Consider the following 16,307-nt stretch of genomic DNA (forward strand, 5'->3'; position numbering starts at 1 on the left):
ACCAGGCTCAAGCGATTCTCCCACCTCAGTCTCTTGAAGTGCTGAAATTATAGATATGAGCCACCATGCTCAGCTATTTATATAAGTTCAGATTAATTTTGTCCTAGCCACTCCTCTAGAAAACAAAATATGGTCAGCTCTCCATACCCATGGATTCTGCATCCACAGATTCCACCAACCATGGAATGAAAATATTATAAATAAATAAACAACAATATGAATAAAAAATAATACAAATTTTAAGATAGAGCAAATTATTTACATAACATTCACACTGTATTATAATTATAAGTAACCTAAGGTGATTTCAAGTATATAAGAGAAATACTGTACCGTTTTACATAAGGGACTTGAGCATCTATAGATTTTGGTATCCAATTCCCCATGGATACTGAGGAACTGTACACAGAATCTGCATTTTAGCTTTAAGGTCTATAAAATCCCTCTAGCATCCATCACCTCTGAGGATACAACAACGAAACAAAGACCTTAAGGCATGAATTACCATCCCTGGAACAGTGAGATTTCCTTCCAAATACCGTACCATGCCCACAGTAATTTGTGTATCTATTCATTTTATTATCTTTAATCCCAAAGATTCTATTATTAGCATGACCTTTCATTGCTAATTAATCTTTTCCATACACACAAAATTTCTCCCATGAAAGAAATCATTTCTTCAACTTTCTACAATAGGTATGAATTAATGTGGGGTGGGTGGGTAGTGACAGAATGAAAAAATTAAATCTAAGAGTATATTAAATTAGACAAATCATTACCTTTTTAAATGAAATAATCCATAATCATGCTCTGCAAGAAACATCATTGTTCTGACACACGTCAGTAAACAGTTGTAACTGCTCTCAGAGTTAGCCAGCGTAGCCAACAGACAGTCACAGATTGAGGCCATCAATTCTTTATTTGGTAGAGAGTTGGAGAGCTGCTCCAGTTCAGAAATAGAACCTTCAGAAGAGCTTGGTAAAATAAGTGCAATGTCCTGTGGGGAGCAAGGGGAAAAAAATCAATTTTTTAAATGATTATCACCATCACTTAGCACTTTTGAGAAATACATAGCAATTAATATTCAATAACTATCTCATTAAAATATTGTTGCTACTGTTCCATCCCAAACATATACTTAAACACATTAAGAATAATGAAATTGCCGGGCGCAGTGGCTCAAGCCTGTAATCCCAGCACTTTGGGAGGCCAAAACGGGTGGATCACGAGGTCAGGAGATCGAGACCATCCTGGCTAACATGGTGAAACCCCGTCTCTACTAAAAAATACAAAAAACTAGCCAGGCGAGGTGGCGGGCGCCTGTAGTCCCAGCTACTCGGGAGGCTGAGGCAGGAGAAGGGCATGAACCCGGGAGGCGGAGCTTGCAGTGAGCTGAGATCCAGCCACTGCACTCCAGCCTGGGCCACAGAGCGAGACTCCATCTCAAAAAAAAAAAAAAAGAATAATGAAATTACTTTTCCCTTTTAAAAAAGTTAATACAAGGATATACACCTAAAGGAATAAATATTTAAATATTTTGATTTACTTTTAAACGACATCTTTAAAATTTTTTTTTCTTTTGGTATTGCAGTAAATATAGTTTCTGTTTTCAAAAGGTTAAAGGTAAAAAGTATTTTGTACTAAAATAATTAACGTACTGTATTATTTATTCATTTGTATCTTTTTTGGTTTATAAAGAAACTTTTCAGAGAAATAAAGCTTTTTTTTTTTTTTTTTTGAGACGGAGTTTTACTCTTGTTCCCCAGGCTGGAGCGCAATAGCACAATCTCGGCTCACCGCAACCTCTGCCTCCAAGGTTCAGGCAATTCTCCTGCCTCAGCCTCCCGAGTAGCTGGGATTACAGGCATGCGGCGCCACACCCAGCTAATTTTGTATTTTTAGTAGAGACAGGGTTTCTCCATGTTGGTCAGGCTGGTCTCGAACTCCCGACCTCAGGTGATTCACCTGCCTCAGCCTCCCTAAGTGCTAGGATTACAGGCATGAGCTACCACACCTGGCCAGAAATAAAGTTTAGTATACATTAATACTGCAATTTAAGGCTCGGCACAGTGGTTCACACCTGTAATCCCTGTACTTTCGGAGGCCAAGGCAAGTGGATTACTTGAGGCAAGGAGTTCAAGACGAGCCTGGCCAACATGGTGAAACACCCTTCTCTACCAAAAATACAAAAATTAGCCAAGCATGGTGGCGCATGCATGCAATCCCAGCTACTGGGAAGCTGAGGCAAGAGAATCACTTGAACCCAGGAGACGGAGGTTGCATTGAGCCAAGATCGTGCCACTGCACTCCAGTCTGGGCAACAGAACCAGACTCCATCTCAAAAACAAGCAAACAAAAAAACAAAAAAAGCCCCCTACAATTTAAAATATCAGAAAGTTGGATGGATAGAGGAGATGAACATTTAACCACAGTCTTTCAATCAAATAGTTCCCTCTACTTTTTATATATATGTATATACTTCTAAATTCAAGTTTTCCAATGCTAAGCAAGTTTAGCTAATGATAACTCTAAAAACTCTCACTACTCTTTACAGAAGTAAACTGAATTTTTTTTTGAGATGAAGTCTCCCTCTATTGCCCAGGAGTGCAGTGGTGCAATCTTGGCTCATTGTAACCTCCGCCTCCTGGGTTCAAGCTGGGACTACAGATGCGTGCCACCACGCCCAGCTAGTTTTTTTGTAGTAGAGATGGGGTTTCACCATATTGGCCAGGCTGGTGTCAAACTCCTGACCTTGTGATCCACCCACCTCGGCCTCCCAAAGTGCTGGGATTATAGGCGTGAGCCACCATGCCCAGCCAAAAGTAAACTGAATTTTACAAGAGCATTTTGGATTATGTTTTATCATCTTTAATTACTTCAACATACTGCAAACTCATATTCAACTTGGCTTAAAACTATAAAACAAGGCTTGAATCAGAAGGAAAACATGGCAAAGTGAGGCCATCAATGAGATTCGTGTGACCAAGGCAGCTAGGATGCCATAGCACTGTTCAATGTAGTCATGCAACCCAAAGTGGATTACATAAGAAATACCAATCAAGTGGACACTTTGAGGTACAAGCACTTAGAATACCCTTTCTACCAGGTCCCCTTCTTTGTGAAAACAAGTCACACACACACACACACAAAAGTTCTTTTTTGACCTGGGTCTTAAAGGTAACCAAACTGAGAATCTGTTAAGGTAGAAAAACAGTCTTCCAACGTGGGACTCTATTCTGCCTGAAATAAAAAATCACATTTGATGACCACTTAGCAAGAGCATTCTGACAAGCTAAAACGGTATTAGGCATAGAAATCTCCAAAGATCTCAATCATAATGGGCTTTAAAAGTTAAAACAGGCCAGGCGCGGTGGCTCAAGCCTGTAATCCCGGCACTCTGGGAGGCCAAGACGGGCGGATCACGAGGTCAGGAGATCGAGACCATCCTGGCTAACACGGTGAAACCTCGTCTCTACTAAAAAAAAAAAAAAAAAATACAAAAAACTAGCTGGGCGTGGTGGCGGGCACCTGTATTCCATCTACTCGGGAGGCTGAGGCAGGAGAATGGTGTAAACCCGGGAGGCGGAGCTTGCAGTGAGCCGAGATCGCGCCACTGCACTCCCTGGGCGACAGAGCGAGACTCCGTCTCAAAAAAAAAAGTTAAAACAATTCTCATTAACCCATGAAACTATAAACTGGAAGTCAATAATATAGACAACAGGAAAAAAATAGTACTACTGTTAGCCAACATCTATAAGCAAAGTAGTCTGAAACACACTAAAAGTGTAGTAGCCTTCAAAGGTTGCCCTAACAAGAGAACACATTAATTCAATCAAGCTATGAAATTTAAGAATGACTTGGCGTAGCCAGGCATGGTGGCTCTCGTCTGTAATCCCAGCACTTTGGGAGGCTGAGGCAGATGGATCACCTGAGATCAGGAGTTCAAGACCAGCCTGACAAACATGGTGAAACCCTGTCTCTACTAAAAATACAAAAATTAGCCAGGCATGGTGGTATGTGCCTGTAATCCCAGCTACTCGGGAGGCTGAGGCAGGAGAATCACTTGAACCTGGAGGGGCAGAGGCTGCAGTGAGCTGAGATTGCGCCATTGCACTCCAGCCTGGGCGACAGAATGAGACTCCATCTCAAAAAAAAGAATGACCTGTGTAATGTAATTGGAAGGAAAATGAATTAGACCCTAAAAAATACCGAAACAGTGGCACATAAAGCAATTACCCAAGGTTATGATCTTATAAAGGAAAGAAAAAAGCTCTTCAGAGAAACCCATGAACAATAGCAGGAATAATAAAACATAGGTGAGAGCTGTTCATTCACAGCCAAAATTTACACAAGATGCTTAAATACACACACACACACAGAAACTTTATAAAATAACTATAAATACCTGATCACAGAGAGACTGCAAAATGGATGTGACATATTCAACACACTGTTGGCGAATAACACTGTCTCCAGGAGACCGCACCAAAGCTAAAAGATCCTGGAATATCTCTGCGTATCTTTCATCACCTTTAATAGTTCCATTAATTAGATGCAAAATAGCTAATTTACAAGCTTTGTTTGAAGCCAGAGCATCAAGAAGAGCAAGCAACCTGGTGGTTTGGCTAGTATACTGTTTTTCTTTATCTTCTGAAGTGCTGAAATAAAATCAATACATTTAGTAAACAAAGTTCTTGATCTTAAGGCATTGTTTAATATTTATTTCTCAATACACATCAACTTACACAAATTTTGCATAAAACATTTAATTCCTTGGGTATAATGACAAATTCTCTGGAATTTTACAATGACTGCAAAAATTTTATAAATTCAGGTTTCCAATAATATATTTTCTTAAATCAGAATACTTCTTTAGGATTTACCATTTGAAAACCCCAAATCAAGACCTTCAAGATATCGTCCACATGAAATGATGAAATAAAGCTTTCTCATTTTAAAAGTCTGTTAACTATTCATATATACATATGTGTGCATATGTAGGTATATGTGTATATTTACATGTATATATGTTATCTGGGCATTACAAACCCTAGTTTCCAAATTGTAAGGGAAAAAATACATGTGTCAAAAATAACTTGAGGAAAAAATTTTTAATGCAAAATGAAAATACCTTTGCAAGTCTTCTACAATCAAATCCAACACAGTTCTCATAATCAGAAGTGCAGTTGGTGAGGCAAGGTCACACAATTGAACACAAATACGCCGTAACATATGTTGAATGGGCTGGCAGGTTGTGCCAGAGAAAGAGCGAACTATTTCTTGGAGCAACTTTGCTTGAACATGAAGGTGCATGCTCCACAATTTTCGGGTGTTGAGTGCCACTGATATATCATGTGGCTCAATAACCTGTTAAAAAAGTATAATGTGTGTGTACGTAGATTTTTTAATATTTATTTATAGTCACAAAAACTGTTCAGGAAGAAATGTTATGAAAAGAACATTTTTACTGCATGCTTAAAACATTTAATTTTCTATTATACAGTTAAACATTTGTTTGAATTCAATGAGTCTAAAAAATCTTATTGTTCTCAGGTTAGCAGTTAGTTGAGTAGAGTCCATCGGTGAAGCAACCTAGTTATTGGCAAATTCTAACACATGGTAAGGAGGGGGAAAAGGATGTAAAATAACAGAAATATGTAAGTACAAACATACATAACAGCATAATAAAACTCACTTTAACAAAATTTATTTAAAATGTTACCCCCATATTTCCTCAATGACCAACTTGTTGCAGTTTTATCTCCCCCTCATCCGGTTATTTTATGTCTTTTTGGGAGGAAGGGAGATGAGGGTTTTTGTTTTTTAACAAAATCACTGGCTTTTTAAAAAGTGTTACTGCAGTCATTTATAAGATGCATGTTATATGGAAGTGATACCTGAGTTGTTTGCATGGGCAATGGAAGAGGCAGCAGCTCTGAAAGGAGTATGAGTCCAGAAAAAAATCCTTCAGGAACCTTCAAGATTGAAGAAAGAACTTCTTTTAACATTAAAGACCAAGTATTATTGGCCAGAGTCTCTTCTGAGATTGTGAGTTTTTCATTAACTCCTTGTGTAAAAGTCAGTAAAATATCAATGATATCATTCTGAATTTTCTGTTCATCACTATCCAAACGACCTGAGAGGGGGATAGAGCACAGGAGCATATGTAAAGTAACAAGCGCTGAAGGAACACGCATGTCCTTAAACTCAAAGGATCCACCTCTCAGGAGTTCTGTTAACATAGTTTTAAGAAGAGTGAGTGTGCAGCGAGCCATTGAAATAGTAGTAACTCTGTGAAGGGTAGTCCCCATGTTGACATGGAGCCTCCAAGGCTGAGTCAGAATACTGTTCAATTTTTGCAGAACTCGAATAAACGTGTCCATTCCTTCAGCAGAAAAAAGCTGAATAACAGCAAGATTCCATTTCAGATCTTTCTGTTGACCTTTATATAGGATAAGGAAAAGAAACAAAACTAATTACATATATGTTAGTAACTGATTAAGAATTATTATTAAATATTTAATATTTATGATAAATGATTTTTATTACATTTATAATAAATGATTTTTATTATGATAAATATTTACTTATATTTAATTAAAATGATATTTATCATTATTAAATGATGTTTAATAATTATTAAACTAAATATTTAATAAATGATATTTATTCTAGGCTTAAGAATCATAGTTTTTAAAATACAGTAGCCACATTACCTTCAACAGGAGGTGGTGGGCATGCAACATTACAGAGAACACGTAAGGCAGTGGTAAGGCCAACTCCTTCTGGGGTCATCAAGTTATCAATATTCTTTAAAAATAAAAATGAACAGAATATTACATTTCTTAGTACCCATGAGATCAACAGAAAATTCCAGACAAGGAATTACTTAAAAATATGAGCTTCAAGTTAAGAACATACAATATTTTATATTTATTAAGTAAATTTAAAACATGAATAAGGCCCTAGAGTTAAATTAATTTATCAAGATTATTTGATCTCTGGCACATGTTGTACTATATGCAATATTATGTAAATAAAAAGAACTGTAATGCACAAGTTCATTGAAAAGAACCAACTAGAACAAAGATAACATAAAGAAATGTATGAAACTCCCTGTATTAAGAGTTTACAATGGCTACTTTCTATATACTCTTTTCATACATCTTCTCTGCCAAAAATGAAGCAATAACTATATTTAAAAAGTCCTGTGGAGGCTGAGTGCAGTGGCTCACACCTGTAATCCCAGCACTCTGAGAGGTTGAGATGGAAGGATTGCTTGAGCCCAGGAGTTCGAGACCAGCCTGGGCAACACAGTGACACCCTGCCTCTACAAAATATTAAAAAATCATCCAGGGGTAGTGGTGCATGCCTATTGTCCCAGCTACTCAGGAGGCTGAGGTGGAAGGGATCACTTTAGCCTGGAAGGTCAAGAGTAGAGTAAACAGTAATCATGCCATTGCACTCCAGCCTGGGCAACAGAGTGAAACCTTGTCTCTAAAAAAATAAAAACAAAAAGCCCTGTGAGTACTCAACTTCCTTCAAAAGTGAGGAAGCAGCAGGGAATGTTTTTGGCCTACACGGCATACATTTTTGTAAATGCAGATACCAGGGGAGTCTAATATACTGTAGCCAGGTGGGGCACAGGTTAAAGGAAAAACAAATACAATTGCCTATGTCCTTAGCACCTGCCTATGCTATGTTTCTAGGTAACAAATAGTTAGGTTTCGGTTTTCTTAGCTTTCACAGAACAGCATTATCAATCGTTTAAAAACTTGGGGCTGGGTGTGGTGGCTCATGCCTGTAATCCCAGCACTTTGGGAGGCTGAGACGGGTGGATCACCTGAGGTTGGGAGTTTGAGAATAGCCTGGCCAACATGGTGAAACCTCGTCTCTACTAAAAATACAAAAATTAGCCAAGCGTGGTAGCACGCGCCTGTAATCCCAGCTACTCGGGAGGCTGAGGCAGGAGAATTGCTTGAAGCTGAAAAGTGGAAGCTACAGTGAGCCGAGATTGAGCCACTGCACTCCAGCCTGGGTGACAGAGCAAGACATCATCTCAAAAACAAAAACAAAAACAAACAAACAAACAAAAAACCTTGGAAGAAATAACATTCAAAAAACATTACTATCTCTTAGCTCATAGTAGAGTCTAAACCAAAAAAAAAAAAAAAAAAAAGGTTACTATCTCAATTTAGCTTTTCTTTTATTCTAATCCTTTTCCTTATAATTCCACAAATTACATAAAGCAGCAGGAAGACATAGAGTGAAGTTTCAGTCTTGCATCAACTTTTTATAGTCCATGTTGGGATGAGAGCCACTTATGATAATCATAATTAATGGGATGAAGGTTTACATAAAAATCAACTCTTAACTGCAGCATGTAATTCACATTTCTACATCTAAATTTCTTACTGATTAAACAGTTTTACTCAAACCATCGCCATTTATTGAACATCTTGTTAATATTCACTCAACCATGCACAAGTACCCAGAATACATGACTATCTAAATTTACAGGATATTAATTGTACTTCTCCTGAATAAAAGAAAATGTAATGAAAAGTTCTAGATGTCATTTGAGGTTCAGATTAAGAACACGGAAGAATATGACGGCACCACAGGAAGTAAAAGTACTCTTAGGAGAGTTGGAGTACAAGAAGACAAAGACAGAGAAATCAGTAAAGAAAAATCTGAAGCAGATAAACCCCAACAACACTTTGCTGTGGGTCCCAACAGCAACAAATTAAATATACGAAAATTATTTTAATAATATACACTGCAATTCCAAAACCAAGATGGCTTACATACTCTCTCTCTCATACACACACACGCAAACACACATGTATATGCATGCATGTGCACACACATGCACAGATTTCACCTGCTAAATGAGAGAGAGAATTCAAGATCCGTTCTGCTCTTCTAACTTGAAACTTTTTATGCATATATGAGTGCTTTTAACTTTCCTTCCTATGCTACACAATGATTCGACTAAGGAACAGAGATGAAAATTTTGAATGTAAAATTTTAAAACTGCATTATGAGTTTTATGAATTTTAACTGTTATGAATTATCTCAACTGCAGATTTAACTATCCCAAATTAACAAAGAGAACCAGCCTCCACTGCAATTATCTGGAATGGGCCCTATCAATTTTTACGTAAATATTTTGAGTGAAATTCTTTTTCAGAAATAACGTTTAGCTGAAACAGTTATATGTTACGTGACTACAGCATTTAAAACACTTATAAATGTCATCAAGATTGTAGGTGATACTATTTCCATTTCAGAGGGAAAAAATAGGACAGAATCCAGTAGTGAAAAGTAGTACAGTACACAGGGTTATGTGCACGTGTATTCACATATGCATATAATCACACATCCATCTATATGCATATACCAATCTGTACCTACAAAGTCTAATAAATCAGTCAAGGACACTTAACAATGTCTACATTATCTACACAAGTGATTCAATGCAGTATCACCATATACTACCACACAGTTTCAAAAAGTCAAAGCACTTTTAAGTTTTACACTTACCTGCTTAACATACTCAATTAAGTTTGGGATGCAGTTAATTTCAAATCTAAGGTTTTTCAGAGGTTCAAGCCACTTGCCAAGTTCTTAAAAAGAAAAATAATAATTTATAATATTTAAAAATAGAAGGCTTTATAACAAAGAAAGTAAGTATTTCTTCCAAAGAAAAACATTATTAGGTCCATGTTGATTTCAATCATCTAAATTTCATACAGGGATGGACTTGTACTTAATTCTTTTTCTTTTCTTTTTTTTTTTTTTTTTTTTTTTGAGACAGAGTTTCACTCTTGTTGCCCAGGCTGGAGTGCAGTGGCGCAATCTGGGCTCACTGCAATCTCTGCCTTCTGGTTGCAAGCAATTTTCCTGCCTCAGCCTCCCGAGTATCTGGGATTACAGGCACCTGCCACCACACCCAGCTAATTTTTGTATTTTTAGCAGAGATGGGGTTTCATTCACCATGTTGGCCAGGCTAGTCTCGAACTTCTGACCTCATGATCCGCCCGCCTTGGCCTCCCAAAGTGCTGGGATTACAACTTGTATCTAATTCTTTAGACAAGTTTTTCATTCTGTTGCCCAGGCTGAAGTGCAGCGGTGTGATCATGGCTCACTGCAGTCTCAGCCTCCTGGACTCAATCAATCCTCCTGCCTTAACCTCCAAAGTAGCTAGGACTACAGGTGTGCATCACCACACCTGGCTAATTTTTGTACTTTTTGTAGAGATGGGGTTTCACCATGTTGCCCAGACTGGTCTCAAACTCCTGGGTTCAAGTGATCCACCTACCTCAGCCTCCCAAACTGCTGGAATTACAAGCATGAGCCACCGCGCCCGGCTTAAACAATTTAGTTTTAAAATGAAAGAAGTGCCTACTCTTAGTTATCTGATTTCTGCAAATTTCGATGTTTAAATGCTTAAATAGTCTATATAATTAAAATTAATTTTTACAATTTACAACATTAAAAAATTGCAAAATAGGGTCGGGCATGGTGGCTCACGCCTATAATCCCAGCACTTTGGGAGGCTGAGGCAGGTGGATCACAGGATCAAGAGATTGAGATCATTCTGGCCAGCATGGTGAAACCCCATCCCTACTTTAGTCCCTACTAAAAATACAAAAATTAGCTGGGCGTGGCGGCACGCACCTGTGGTCCCAGATACTAGGGACGCTGAGGCAGGAGAATCGCTTGAACCTGGGAGGAGGAAGTTGCAGTGAGCCGAGATCACGCCACTGCACTCCAGCCTGGTGATAGAGCAAGACTCTGTCTCAAAAAAATGTATATATATACAAAATAGACTGCTTATAAATTAATGTAACATAGTGTTTATTCACCTATCTTTGCCACTGCCTCTCACACCCACCCAAAAAAAGTATAAACAAAATTTATTAATTTCTAAAGGAATCAAACCCAAGGGGAGATATTTTGCTGAGTGCCTTTTCCTCTAACAGGAAGTTTTAATTTTGTCAACTTCCAAATTTGCCGTTATAAAATTACTATCACCCCAAAAGAATGACAGCAAACTTTGTTTATAGAATAAACACAAATAAAATCTACCATTTACTGCAAACAAACTCAAAACTCTCCCAGAAGCTATGCCATAACTCCTATATTCTATCACCAAAAATGTTTCTAGAAAAGCACTCTAATGTAAAAAGTGAAATACCAGTTCCAGATGCCATATAGGAAATAGAAAATAGTAGCCAGGTCTTTCCTTGGTTCTACACGCCTCCACAAGAATTACAGCTGTACACAATTTTCCCCATGCATTTTAAAATTAACTCTTTCTTATATATAGAATATATTGCTCAAAGATATAAGAAATAATAATAAAACAAATACCAGAATACCCAACACCCTGAAAAAGTACTAAAGCACTAATAATACCTTTGAAGACACTGTGTGCCCGTGCCCTCCTTTTATAAATGCATTCTTTAAGGAAAAAAGCTATTCCCAGAATGGGAAGTTGAATTTACTATCCAACTTTTACTGGAGATATCACACGTAAAATTTAGGATTAAAAAGAAAAGAAGAGGCCACATGCTATTTTAAACCTTTTTTACAGTATTTACTCAATGTTATCAAATTTTCTACTTGATAAGGTCAGAAAATGAGGAACCAAAATAAAATAATTTAAAACTTATAATTAGGTATATTAAACTTTTCAAGGCTGCCCACATAAGGTTTCCCATAAATGTCATTCAATATACATTTATATACTTAAAAAAATAATAGTCATATTTACTATTCTTTACTTCTGAGGATAGCACAAATGTGTTACTCCACAATTAGATTTCTAAGTTGCAGTTTGTGTTTTATGTAGAAATACATACACAGCAAAACACACAGAGGAAAACTATACCCAAAAACTGAACTTGAGTCTTTTTTTTTTTTTTTTTTTTTTTGAGATGGAGTCTTGCTCTGTTGCCCAGGCTGGAGTGCAGTGGTGTGATCTCGGTTCACTGCAACCTCCGCCTCCCGGGTTCAAGAAATTCTCTTGCCTCAGCCTCCCGAGTAGCTGGAACCACAGGCGTGTGCCACCACGCCCAGCTAATTTTTGTATTCTTAGTAGAGATGGGGTTTCACCATGTTGGCCACGCTGGTCTTGAACTCCTGACCTCAGGTGATCCACCTGCCTTGGCCTCCCAAAGTCCTGGGATTACAGGCATGAGCCACCGTACCTGGCCTTGAGTTTGTCTTTAAACTACCTCTTCCATTTTGATAAGAAATTTCAACAAACTACCAATTTTCATGACTTTCCAGAAAAGGTAGTTGTAAAAACTACTTTGTTTATATACTAAAACATTTTATCAATCTTTAGTTTGTAAAAACTATCTTCATAAAAAGAAATTTCAGGAAGTTAAAAACAGTATTACTATGTATATTATCAAAACATGATGAAGGACTAATCACACATATTCAAAGGTTTGTTCCTTCACATATTACAAATGCTTAAAATAACTTAGATACCATACCTTGCAATTTAGCATTATTTTCATCTGCTTTACAAAGCTTCAAGAGAGATGCTGCATGTTGTTCTAGCATTTGAACATCACTGGAAGACTGAACCACCACCAAAATAAGTATACATGCATAATTATAAGCTACTGACTTCTTAGATTTGGAATCACTGAAACAAAATAAGGTTTTTAAGTTTTGGATACAAAAACAATTTTTTAGGAACAATTTTTAAAATATTTTCTTCTACTTGGCTTTAAAGAGATCAAGGAAATTTACAATAAAACATGACTGAAGACAAGAAATCAGATTTTACAGTTCATATCCAATGCACCTGAAACCATTACTTAAAAGTATATAAAAAAGCATACATATCACTATGGAAAGTAAAATTCTATTAAGAAATAAGATCAAAAAACAATGAAATATTAACAAGTATACTTCATTAGCAATGAAAGATTAGGAAGTATACTTCATTAGTCTCCTTCAAAATATTTGTCCAATCTGGATAAATAGGAAGGAGTATGATTACCTGCCTTCCATACTCAGTATTCCACTATAAACCTGTTAAGATATAGCTAGGCATGGAAGTCACTGCTGTTTGCTTTTTGTAAGCACCCCACAAAAGATCCATCACTCAAGGAATTATATACCAAGTCCTCACCGTGAGGGCAGTTATCTGGATGCCATTTGCCTTGTGTGACATGAACCAGAAATAAGGCACGTCTCTCTTCTCATACACTAAAACCCTCTGCCCTACCAAGAAGGCTCTTCAAACCATTACAATTCTCAATTTACCCACCTAGTCAAAGCAATTCTGAATCCAGAACATGGTTTAGAATGCAAGGCAGGAGCCAGCAAGAGAGTGTAAGAGGAATAAAAGGAATATATACCTTAAGGTACATATTCCTGTGCCTTAGAATTCCCCTCTACATAAAACAGCAGACGGTACTACAGTTGCAATCTTTAACACCATGGGTTATCTGAAGGAAGGTGCTAAAGAGCCCATTGTATTACTTTATAGCCACATCTTTTATTTTAGAGATTTCTGTCACTCTAACCTTTAATTAACAAGTTATGCATTACATCAAAACTATAGTTTTTTCCCTCTCAAAACACTTTCTTTTAAGAAACTAGACCATTAGTTAATCTGATTTTCTAACATCACAGAAAATTTAAGGAGTAAGTAGGAAATTACCCTAAGGCTTCTTTGGAATAGTACTCCATTAAAGTAATAAGACTTTGGAGATTTTTCTCCAGACTAAAAACATGGCCAACAGCTGATCTTCCCACAGGATTAAAAGTAATCAAATAAAGATTGTGCAGGGTTCCCAAGAGATCCGAATGGTCAGTTTCTTCACTGGCTGTACAACGCTGAAAATGGCTGAACAGTTCTGTAATACATTGCAATGTCTGTGTTGAGTCCTGTAGCCACAAGGCAAATGCATCATCAATAACACCATCAGATTGGAGACCTTCCTCCTCATCTTGATCATAAAGGTGACACAGAGCTCGGATCAATAAATTTGTTGCTTCATATTCCGACATAAAAAAAAGAAGACCCTTCTGCGACTGTGCAAGAAACTTCAAAACATCTTTTGTGGCTTGCAGCACACCAGGGTGAGCACTTGTTACTGGAATTGACAGAAGCAAGGTAACCAACTCCAAGAAGTGATGACTGTGAAGATATCTGTGGAAGAGTTAATTGATATATGTCAAGTCAGTGCAAAGCACTCTTCATTTACTCTATATTCAGACAAGACACCGATAAAAAATTTTAATGACCATAATCCTTATCCTTAGTAATACACTGCTTTAACTGAAAACATAACGTGACTGGCAAGTCTTCTCTAGATGAGGCCAAACAAAAGTGAATGTTCTGTGAGGCTTTGTCCTAGTTAGCACTCAACAGACGTTAAATAAATAATTATTGACAAGTTTTTCCTTTAAATTTTGGGCCTTCTTTCCAGGATACTTATCAAATGCTCCTTTTTCACCATGGTCCCACTTTATTCATGGCATATCAGTATATGCAAATTCGTGCATCTAGGAAAAATACAGTATATACACAGTCAGCACTCCGCATCTGCATTTGTGGATTAAGCCAACTGCAAATTGAATACATTTTTTAAAAGTGCATCTGGCGCCAGGTGCAGTTGCTCACACTTACAATCCCAAGCACTTTGGGAGCTGAAGCAGGCAGATCACTTGAGGCCAGGAGCTCAAGACCAGACTGGGCAACATGGCAAAACCCTGTCTCTACAAAAAATACAAAAATTAGCCAGGCGTGGTGGCACATTTCTGTAGTCTCAGCTACTGGGGAGGCTGAGGTGGGAGGATCGCTTAAGCCCAAGAGGTTGAGACTGCAGAAAGCCAAGACCATGCCACTGCACTCCAGCCTGGGCTAGGTGAAAGAGCAAGACTTGAAAAGAAAAAAAATGTATCAGTACTGACCATGTACAGACTTCTCTCTTACATCATTCCCTACACAACAGTAGTATAACAACCATTTACAGAGCATTTATATTGTACTATGTATTATAAGTAACCTAGACATGACTTCAAGTATACAAGAGGATATGCATAGGTTATATGCAAATACTACATCATTTTATATTTTATATCAGAGACTGGAGCATCCTTGGATTTTGGTTTCCAAGGGAGGTCTGAGAATAATTTCACAGACAGTGAGGGATGACTATACTATAGAAAAATATAGTATACTCAGATTTACTACAGTAGATCTGAATTAGTATCTCCAGGGAAAAAACTTTCAAATTATCAATTTTTAACATTTAAGTAGTTAGTATTACCACACATAGCACTCTTTTATCAAATCTAAGAATTATTCTTTAGCATACATAGTCTTAAGGGGAAAAGACCGAATTTACTCAACACTTCAAAATAGACACAAATGCTACTGACAACTTCTTTGGGCATCCTTATCTGTATGGATTTTCTTCCTTGCCTATAGGCCATGCCAGATGTAAACCCTTTAATTTTTTTATGAGACGAGATCTAGCTATGTTGCCCAGGCTGGACTCAAACTCCCGGCCTTAAGTGATTCTCTGGACTCAAGTGATCCTTTTGCCTCATCCTCCCTAAACTCTTTTCCAAATTTTATCTCTCTTTTCTTTTTAATTTTTTGGTTCTGGAGTACGTGTACAGAATGTGCAGGCTTGTTACACAGGTAAACATGTGCCATGGTGGTTTGCTACACCTATCAACCCATCACCTAGGTATGAAGCCCAGCATGTATTAGCTACTTTTCCTGATGCTCTCCCCCAACCCCCTGTTCCCCCTTAACAGAGCCCAGTGTGTGTTGCTGCCCTTTTTGTGTCCATGTGTTCTCACTGTTCAGCTCCCACTTATAAGTGAGAACATGAAGTATTTGGTTTTCTGTTCCTGCATTAGTTTGCTGAGGATAATGGCTTCCAAATTAATCTATGTCCCTGCAAAGGACATGATCTCATTCCTCAACTTTTAAAAAATGAAACTTAACCAGACTTTAAAGAAAAAAGAACCAAAACATTGTATTTGTTCATATACTCAAAAATGGGTTAAAAATCTGTCAAAACATCTCTTGACTACAAGATAGAACCAGCTTAATGAAAACTTAATTTTTAATTAGTAAGATATCATTTTTTCTGAATGTTAAAAAGAATAAAAATTATTTATAATTCTGACTCATTCTCTTCCATTTTAGTCACTGCAAATGGCAACACAATAGCTTTCATAAACCCCTGTCAAAATATAACTAAAAAGTAAATGACAGGCCAGAACTTAATTTTCTCAAAAGCTGAAACTGCCTC

General features: G+C 37.3%; 1 protein-coding gene across 1 annotated transcript in view; it reads right to left on the minus strand.

Annotated features, from left to right (window-relative positions):
* Positions 1-16,307, minus strand: part of VIRMA (vir like m6A methyltransferase associated) — a 65,299-nt gene that overhangs the window by 16,912 nt on the left and 32,080 nt on the right. The window contains exons 9-16 of the mRNA XM_025394529.1: positions 13,694-14,185; positions 12,513-12,667; positions 9,547-9,629; positions 6,717-6,810; positions 5,898-6,442; positions 5,132-5,367; positions 4,406-4,658; positions 780-997 (exon numbers count right to left, since the gene is read on the minus strand). Coding sequence (XP_025250314.1) covers positions 780-997; positions 4,406-4,658; positions 5,132-5,367; positions 5,898-6,442; positions 6,717-6,810; positions 9,547-9,629; positions 12,513-12,667; positions 13,694-14,185 — 2,076 coding nt within the window. The remainder of the gene's footprint in view (positions 1-779; positions 998-4,405; positions 4,659-5,131; positions 5,368-5,897; positions 6,443-6,716; positions 6,811-9,546; positions 9,630-12,512; positions 12,668-13,693; positions 14,186-16,307) is intronic.

The sequence above is a fragment of the Theropithecus gelada genome, chromosome 8 (genome assembly GCF_003255815.1).
Source record: "Theropithecus gelada isolate Dixy chromosome 8, Tgel_1.0, whole genome shotgun sequence".
In the NCBI taxonomy this organism is placed as follows: Eukaryota; Metazoa; Chordata; class Mammalia; order Primates; family Cercopithecidae; genus Theropithecus; species Theropithecus gelada.